Source organism: Pecten maximus, chromosome 4, assembly GCF_902652985.1.
Source record: "Pecten maximus chromosome 4, xPecMax1.1, whole genome shotgun sequence".
NCBI lineage: Eukaryota > Metazoa > Mollusca > Bivalvia > Pectinida > Pectinidae > Pecten > Pecten maximus.
This window is the reverse complement of record NC_047018.1, coordinates 51,698,464-51,708,502: the sequence shown is the minus strand read 5'-3', so window position 1 is coordinate 51,708,502 and position 10,039 is coordinate 51,698,464. Positions and strand designations below refer to the sequence as shown.

Sequence of the window (10,039 nt, the reverse complement as noted above, 5' to 3'; positions counted from 1 at the left end):
AATGTTAAATAACACGTTCTGTATATATTCCGGCACATATATTTATGTGTAAATAAGTGTAAACACCGTACATATAGTATAGTGACAGTAGCGATGTACTGGTACAGACTGTATAAATATTACCGAGTTTTTGTAAATATTACCGAGATTGTCATGACCTACTATCCAGCAATCAAGCAGAATACGAGCAGCGTCCGCATTACTGCTGTTTTCATGTTTGAACTGTATTGTACTGCTTCCCCAGTTTAATTCTAGGATTGTGTTTGACCCATTTTCCAATTATTCTCTTCATTGCGGAAGCTGTTATCGTTTTCAACCGCAGTCGATTCACATTGGAAGCCATTTTTGTTTTCAGGTGTTTTAGTGTGTTGTGCACATGCGTGTTATCGTATATGTCACAAAATTTGCATATTCAGACTATTGATCAACGAATTGTGATAACCTTTTTATAATTAATAATTGATGTTTTTTATATACATATATCATCAAATTCGAATGGTTATTGTTTATAAGGATTTTTTTTTAAAGATATACCCAATAATATGAAAAAATACAAAATAAAAATTGGTTTACCGTGATGTCCCTTTAAGTAATGTGACAAAAAGTTTCAAAATATATTTGGTACATAAGAACCGGAAATGGGTGTATCATGTCCATAAACAATTAAAACAGCTAAAAAATCACCTCATAATTTTTACATATTTTGTCTTAAAATTTGTGCTATTTTTTGTGCGATATTAAGCTACATTTGTAGGATCAAAAGTAACTCATACTCTTTGAAAAATGAGAACATTTGACCAAATAAAATATTGTTTTGATAGTGTTTTGGATGAAAATGTGAACACAGTCATACACCTCTGATGGAAAAGTTTATTTTGGCCATAGCACTGGCCCCTGGGACCTTTTGAATATTTCAAACCTATTTCAAGTGTTCACTTTAAGGACGCTACAAATAAAATCTTGTTTTGGTCTGTGGAAGAGGTCCTTCGTATCTTTTCCCTGATGAACATAATGTTATGACACGTTCAAGCAAAGATCTCCATTATTAAACGAGGAAACATTATCAATCAAAGAGTTAACCGACCAAAGGTCAAAGTCTGTTCATCAAAGGTCAAGGTCAAAAGTTTGTATCTTTTAATTGATGAACATTAGTCGGAATTAAAAATTGATTTAATGTCAAGGTCACCGAGTCTACGTCATGGTCAAATTTTGTATATTTTAAGTGATGGACATTTATGTTATCATGAAGCAATTGGTCAGAACTAAACAAGGAGTCAACTGACCCAAGGTCAAGGTCACGGGGTCCAAGGTCCATGGTCAATGTCTTGTTCAGTGTCTTTGACTGAGGGATAGTTTGTTGTGACACTATGAAGCAAAACTGACCCAAATTAAAGGATAGGTCAACTAAACAGAGAATAAGGTCACTGGATTATATCACCGTCAACAGGACTATGATGTGTTAAAGGATGAAGTGTAGTAAGGGGCGATAACTTTGTTGTCCTTCCGTATGGAACGTAATGATAATACCAGCTAATTCGCCGATTTTGCCGGACATAATAGCGATTTGGGGGCACTATTGTAAAACTCGGCTCGATCTAGGCCTGGATGTATCTGGTCTCAAAACTAATAGTATAGTCAAACATTTGATGTGTGGGGCCTTCTACCGAGGGAACTTGTTTGTTGATAATTTCCTGATTTACCACAGATCCAAACATATCCATACAACTGACCGGCAGTTACAGCAGTGCTGAACAACGATTTCAAGTTTTAGAAATCCAAAACCATTTGCATTCATTTCTTTGAAAAGCGAAAAGGGAACGACGATCCATCCCTCAATCTAAATGTAAATCCAATACCTGTTGCTGAACACACCAAATTCTGTTGACTGTTATTTGTCTCGAGACTTACATCCATACCGGCCATAAAACACCTTAAAATAAATATTCAGTGGCATTTGTGAATTCTCTCCATACAGATTGCACAGATAGGGGTGCAGATCGCGGAATGTTTTTACGTTTTTATAAGTCACTTATCAGATGAAAACTCGATAGTTCTATACTGTATGGGTCAGCGCGTGAGTCCTACTTGAAGATGTTGGATCTAATTCACCAACATGGAATAGTTCTTGCACTTTCACGACTCTAACTGAAAGTCTTGTGGAGGCAAACAAACACTCCCTTGAAGACCGTAGAGAGAAACTGGTGAAAAAAAGTTGATTCCAACATTTTGGCGTTAGAATTGCACAACTCCTGAGCAATCCGAATATTGACTTTTTGCAATATATCGCCCATCGAAATATCTGACATTCGTCCATCGGCCATTACAACCCCAAATATTAATATATCACCGTATAATAAATAAAGTCCGATCCACTCTCACACTCCATTTTGTACACTGACAAAGGATGGTAAACCGGTCAGAGCATACTGATGTTCGGCTCCCATCCGGAACTCCTCGGGTACAGCCAACCCGAGGATGATCCGAATGTCGGAGTATCCTGATGTTCTCCCTACTCAACCATCCCCATTCGACTCCAAGACGATGCTTCAATGTTCTCTGAAGAGGCGACTTCAATTGATTAAGCTCTTGGCTAAAATAACAAACACAACTTCAGATTGGCTAAAATAACAAACACAACTTCAGAAGAGCTGTACATTGAGTATACTAAAATTCACTGTCTGTTTTAAATCCTTGTTGTCCCAGTTGTCTCAGGAAAATACTTAAAAATCTTTATCCTCCGCCAAATCTTAAATAAATGTCTACTAACACTCCGCTTGATATGTTGGTATCCGAGGAAAAGAGAGAGTCCACACCGCAGCCAAGAATGCTTTACCATGCATCCCACAACAGTGATATTGTCACATACAGCCATCAAGCCGTGTATTTTATCAGATTAATTAATAACATGATTTGTCCTCCTCGATAAGAATGAAAATATTTTGTTGTGAAACAGTGCCGTGTATCAACTACGAACACTACTTTAATTGTATATATTATATTGTAAATATGTTTTTCTCTATACATCATGTCAATATGTGAAAAGATAATAAAATTAATTTGAATTTTTGAGCCGTAAATCTGTCGGATAGGAGGTTCACTTTTTGTCAGTTGCCAGTTGCGAATAGGAAAATGCGAGTTCCGAGTTGCAAAATGCGAGTTGCGGGTTACAAAATGCGATTTGCGAGTTACAAAATGCGAGTTGCGAGTTGCGAGTTACAATGTGCGCATTTTGCAACTCGCAACTCGCATTTTGTAACTCACATTTTACAACAAACAATAAACTATTCTAAATCAGGCCAAATATTGGTGCACTCACTTAAAGCGAAAACGTTACAAGGAGGAAATGGTCCTCTCTCGACATAACTATCTTACCCCGACCCATCTTTTAAACGTAAAACTCACATGTATTATAAACATTTTTGAGTCCCCGTTCACCATTTTTGTTTATTGTAGAATGTTTGATCGAATGCTATGATTTCAAACCTATTCGTGATAAATACACCTAACATAGAGATATCAGAACTCTCTTCTTTGGACTTGGACCATATTCGACTATTTGAAAGAGATCAGTCTATTTAACGAAAATATAACTCCATAGTTTCCATTATATTTCATACACCATAATAATTGTTTGATAACATCCAATCTACCATCTTTTCCGCACTGTTTAAAATCCCCTTTTATGTGTACATAGAGGAATTAAACACGTGATTTTACCCCAAACAGTTTTGAAAATTCTACATAGCCCGGCCGTCTTTAAGTTTCGCCAAAAAAGACCATAGTTGTCGACGCGCAGTTGACTTTAGCTTGAAAAGGAATAAAAAACATCACATCGAAGTTGTGTTTGACAAAGTTTGCAGTCACAATAAAAAAAGTGATACGTAATGTTTATAGATGTGGGTTGGTCACAGCAAGCCGCCATTTCTGAGACAGTGAAGCCTCGATTAGTTTCGAGTAGAGTGTTGTATGTAGTTTTATGGGTAACGTACCCGCTGTTTGAAGTATTTGTATACCTATAATTGAAACCTGGTGTGCTAGCGATCAGCCGTGGAAGGTGTCGATAGACATTTAACTCGGCCAGACAATTATATCAATTTTCCAGCCATTCTCCGTGTGGTAATACACGCCGATGAGACATCACAGGTGTACTGGGTATCTCCTACTGTCGAACGTGACATTGACTATTAGCCCTGGAAGTTTATCAAGAAGTGACAGTACCTCTCAAGCTATAGGATGGATTATCTGGTGTCAGAAGTGACAGTACCTCTCTTGGCGTCAAAGGTGAAAACCAGTGTTAAGAGAAACGATGCTGCCTTTGCCGTTCGTCGATAGGCGCTACTGATGAAGAATTAAATTTGCAGACGTGCCATGGGTGTTACTGAGAGGCGCCATTTGATGTTCAGGAGCAAATATGGCAATCAAGAGGTATGCCTAACAGTAAAATCCTTAAGGCTTTCGAAATGCTATTTTGTGAAATCCTATATTTTTTGTGTGTATGGTCGTGTCATAATATGTCTTAATTTATTCGTCATTTTATTTAAATTTGTGTTGAGGAATCAGTCATATAATTATCTAGTGTTTTCCGATTGCTATATATAAAATTATGTATACGAAAACTGGGCACAATAACAAGTGGTACTTAAGTTATGTACTCGCTAGGTTATTAGGATATCCCTCCATGCCAGTAATGTGTAGTTGTCCACGACCCTTGTGTGTGTACCTTGTCAGTAATGTGTAGTTGTCCACGACCCTTGTGTGTGTACCTTGTCAGTAATGTGTAGTTGTCCACGACCCTTGTGTGTGTACCATGCCAGTAATGTGTAGTTCTCCACGACCCTTGTGTATGTACCTTGTCAGTAATGTGTAGTTCTCCACGACCCTTGTGTGTGTACCTTGTCAGTAATGTGTAGTTGTCCACGACCCTTGTGTGTGTACCTTGTCAGTAATGTGTAGTTGTCCACGACCCTTGTGTGGGTACCTTGTCAGTAATGTATAGTTGTCCACGACCCTTGTGTGTGTACCTTTACTTGTCAGTAATGTGTAGTTGTCCACGACCCTTGTGTGTGTACCTTGTCAGTAATGTGTAGTTGTCCACCACCCTTGTGTGTGTACCTTGTCAGTAATGTGTAGTTGTCCACCAAACTTGTGTGTGTACCTTTACTTGTCAGTAATGTGTAGTTGTCCACGACCCTTGTGTGTGTACCTTTACTTGTCAGTAATGTGTAGTTGTCCACCACCCTTGTGTGTGTACCTTGTCAGTAATGTGTAGTTGTCCACCAAACTTGTGTGTGTACCTTTACTTGTCAGTAATGTGTAGTTGTCCACCAAACTTGTGTGTGTACCTTTACTTGTCAGTAATGTGTAGTTGTCCACGACCCTTGTGTGTGTACCTTGTCAGTAATGTGTAGTTCCCCACGACCCTTGTGTGTGTACCTTGTCAGTAATGTGTAGTTGTCCACGACCCTTGTGTGTGTACCTTGTCAGTAATGTGTAGTTCTCCACGACCCTTGTGTGTGTACCTTGTCAGTAATGTGTATTTCTCCACGACCCTTGTGTGTGTACCATGTCAGTAATGTGTAGTTGTCCACGACCCTTGTGTGTGTACCTTGTCAGTAATGTGTAGTTGTCCACGACCCTTGTGTGTGTACCTTTACTTGTCAGTAATGTGTAGTTGTCCACGACCCTTGTGTGTGTACCTTGTCAGTAATGTGTAGTTGTCCACCACCCTTGTGTGTGTACCTTGTCAGTAATGTGTAGTTCTCCACGACCCTTGTGTGTGTACCTTGTCAGTAATGTGTAGTTCTCCACGACCCTTGTGTGTGTACCTTGTCAGTAATGTGTAGTTGTCCACGACCCTTGTGTGTGTACCTTTACTTGTCAGTAATGTGTAGTTCTCCACGACCCTTGTGTGTGTACCTTTACTTGTCAGTAATGTGTAGTTCTCCACGACCCTTGTGTGTGTACCTTGTCAGTAATGTGTAGTTCCCCACGACCCTTGTGTGTGTACCATGTCAGTAATGTGTAGTTCCCCACGACCCTTGTGTGTGTACCTTGTCAGTAATGTGTAGTTCACGACCCTTGTGTGTGTACCTTGTCAGTAATGTGTAGTTGTCCACGACCCTTGTGTGTATACCTTGTCAGTAATGTGTAGTTCTCCACGACCCTTGTGTGTGTACCTTGTCAGTAATGTGTAGTTCCCCACGACCCTTGTGTGTGTACCTTGTCAGTAATGTGTAGTTGTCCACGACCCTTGTGTGTGTACCTTGTCAGTAATGTGTATTTCTCCACGACCCTTGTGTGTGTACCTTGTCAGTAATGTGTAGTTGTCCACGACCATTGTGAGTGTACCTTGTCAGTAATGTGTAGTTGTCCACGACCCTTGTGAGTGTACCTTGTCAGTAATGTGTAGTTGTCCACGACCCTTGTGTGTGTACCTTGTCAGTAATGTGTAGTTCCCCATGACCCTTGTGTGTGTACCATGTCAGTAATGTGTAGTTGTCCACGACCCTTATGTGTGTACCATGTCAGTAATGTGTAGTTGTCCACGACCCTTGTGTGTGTACCTTGTCAGTAATGTGTAGTTGTCCACGACCCTTGTGTGTGTACCTTGTCAGTAATGTGTAGTTGTCCACGACCCTTGTGAGTGTACCTTGTCAGTAATGTGTAGTTGTCCACGACCATTGTGAGTGTACCTTGTCAGTAATGTGTAGTTGTCCACGACCCTTGTGAGTGTACCTTGTCAGTAATGTGTAGTTGTCCACGACCATTGTGAGTGTACCTTGTCAGTAATGTGTAGTTGTCCACGACCATTGTGAGTGTACCTTGTCAGTAATGTGTAGTTGTCCACGACCATTGTGAGTGTACCTTGTCAGTAATGTGTAGTTGTCCACGACCCTTATGTGTGTACCTTGTCAGTAATGTGTAGTTGTCCACGACCCTTGTGTGTGTACCTTGTCAGTAATGTGTAGTTGTCCACGACCCTTATGTGTGTACCTTGTCAGTAATGTGTAGTTCTCCACGACCATTGTGAGTGTACCTTGTCAGTAATGTGTAGTTGTCCACGACCCTTGTGTGTGTACCTTTACTTGTTTTGGTTCCCCCCTAAGTTTCAGTAATGATCCATTGTAGAACATCTCAGTATGTTTATACCCATATCATTCATACGCAGTCTTTCCGTTTACCCGTTAATCTCTTGAACTCCTGTATATAATTTGACTTAAACATAATCCAATTATTATTGTATTCAGCAACCAATTACTTCAAATGAAAGAAATCGAAATTGGAATCGATAACCCTGAAAAGACCGTTGTAGACTTATAAAAGGTCTTCTGGAATTAAAGTGTTTTGTATTAACGTAAGATGTTGGCCGTCCTACCTGGAATGTTTAAACATCTCCCTTAGGACTTCACGCCTGATCAGTCCCTGGCCAATGGCCGATTTTATTCCGTCTCGCTGGGTCCAGTTGGCAGCACTAGTTCTTTCAATTAACATATCTTTGTTACCCCATTACTACATAAGTTTATATATGTGTATTGAGTGTTTTATGTGTGAGTGGTGTCGTCACGCGGCCACGCCCCCCTCCCAGCTGACCCCGGCTCACTGAACACCGGTGCGATAAAGTACCCGCAATGGGCCGTGTTAAATGTGTACAATACACTACTCCCGAATTTAACAACGCCGAACACTTTACCATTAACTAAAGGATTATGTATTTACACTACCAGTCAATACTAGTGTTTAAACACCCTGATTGATTCTCTGCCTGTCGATACCATGTATTGGCCAGTGATCGCGACTCACCATCTAACGTACACGAGGTGTTGGCGATAACTATCCACACTTGGAGGTATGAACAAACCATGCTGTTTAGGACAGAGACCCGTGTCTTCATTACTGTGTTATAATTAATCAGGTTTATTCAGAAGGATGTGGGATTGTGGATACGTGCTATGGCCAGGCAGTTTTCATTCCGGAACCCGGTAACAGGCAAACCTTTGGCCCCGTGAGTATAAGGACCAGAAGAAAGTTTGTCGGTCCTCGATAAGTTTGAAGTGTTCTAGCTTCCCGTATTTCTCAGTATTGACTTTTTTCGTCAATGGGTAGTTAAACATTATCGTGTTATGTTAGGTTCACACGTTGGTATCTGTCAATCAATGAGATTAATTACGCGATATTCGGATGTCTCTGGTGACACTAGTATGACATCCGGCGGTGTACACTACGTATCGATATCCTGTAATTGGATGTCTCTGGTGACACAAGTATGACATCCGGCGGTGTACACTACGTATCGATATCCTGTAATCGGATGTCTCTGGTGACACTAGAATGACATCCGGCGGTGTACACTACGGTATCGATACCCCCGTAATCGGATGTCTCTGGTGACACTAGAATGACATCCGGCGGTGTACACTAAGTTATCGATACCCCTGTAATCGGATGTCTCTGGTGACACTAGTATGACATCCGGCGGTGTACACTACGGTATCGATATCCTGTAATCGGATGTCTCTAGTGACACTAGTATGACATCCGGCGGTGTACACTACGGTATCGATCTCCCGTAATCGGAAGTCTCTGGTGACACTAGTATGACATCCGGCGGTGTACACTACGGTATCGATATCCTGTAATCGGATGTCTCTGGTGACACTAGTATGACATCCGGCGGTGTACACTAAGTTATCGATACCCCTGTAATCGGATGTCTCTGGTGACACTAGTATGACATCCGGCGGTGTACACTACGGTATCGATATCCTGTAATCGGATGTCTCTGGTGACACTAGTATGACATCCGGCGGTGTAAGCTAAGGTATCGATACCCCTGTAATCGGATGTCTCTGGTGACACTAGTATGACATCCGGCGGTGTACACTACGGTATCGATACCCCTGTAATCGGATGTCTCTGGTGACACTAGTATGACATCCGGCGGTGTACACTACGGTATCGATCTCCCCGTAATCGGATGTCTCTGGTGACACTAGTATGACATCCGGCGGTGTACACTACGGTATCGATACCCTGTAATCGGATGTCTCTGGTGACACTAGTATGACATTCGGCGGTGTACACTACGGTATCGATACCCCTGTAATCGGATGTCTCTGGTGACACTAGTATGACATCCGGCGGTGTACACTACGGTATCGATCTCCCCGTTATCGGATGTCTCTGGTGACACTTGTATGACATCCGGCGGTGTACACTACGGTATCGATATTGTGTAATCGGATGTCTCTGGTGACACTAGTATGACATCCGGCGGTGTACACTACGGTATCGATATCCTGTAATAGGATGTCTCTGGTGACACTAGTATGACATCCGGCGGTGTACACTACGGTACCGATATACTGTAATCGGATGTCTCTGGTGACACTAGTATGACATCCGGCGGTGTACACTACGGTATCGATACCCTGTAATCGGATGTCTCTGGTGACACTAGTATGACATCCGGCGGTGTACACTACGGTATCGAAACCCCCGTTATTGGATGTCTCTGGTGACACTAGTATGACATCCGGCGGTGTACACTACGGTATCGATACCCCTGTAATCGGATGTCTCTGGTGACACTAGTATGACATCCGGCGGTGTACACTACGGTATCGATACCCCTGTAATCGGATGTCTCTGGTGACACAAGTATGACATCCGGCGGTGTACACTACGTATCGATATCCTGTAATCGGATGTCTCTGGTGACACTAGTATGACATCCGGCGGTGTACACTACGGTATCGATATTGTGTAATCGGATGTCTCTGGTGACACAAGTATGACATCCGGCGGTGTACACTACGTATCGATATCCTGTAATCGGATGTCTCTGGTGACACAAGTATGACATCCGGCGGTGTACACTACGTATCGATATCCTGTAATCGGATGTCTCTGGTGACACTAGTATGACATCCGGCGGTGTACACTACGTATCGATATCCTGTAATCGGATGTCTCTGGTGACACTAGTATGACATCCGGCGGTGTACACTACGGTATCGATACCCCCGTAATCGGATGTCTC

At 41.8% G+C, this 10,039-nt stretch overlaps 1 protein-coding gene across 4 annotated transcripts in view; it reads left to right on the top strand.

The window, feature by feature from the left end:
- Positions 1-4,100: 4,100 nt before the first annotated feature.
- The window catches only part of LOC117326379, a 54,208-nt gene continuing 48,269 nt past the window's right edge, over positions 4,101-10,039 (top strand). For 3 of the 4 annotated variants that reach the window (XR_004532479.1, XM_033883114.1, XM_033883110.1), the window contains exon 1: positions 7,615-8,002. Coding sequence is in view for 3 of the 4 variants with exons in the window: in XM_033883114.1 (XP_033739005.1) it covers positions 7,950-8,002 (53 nt within the window). In the remaining variant the exon portion in view is untranslated. Of the gene's footprint in view, positions 4,426-7,614; positions 8,003-10,039 lie in introns of those variants that run through there. The other variant, XM_033883113.1, reaches the window with a different exon arrangement.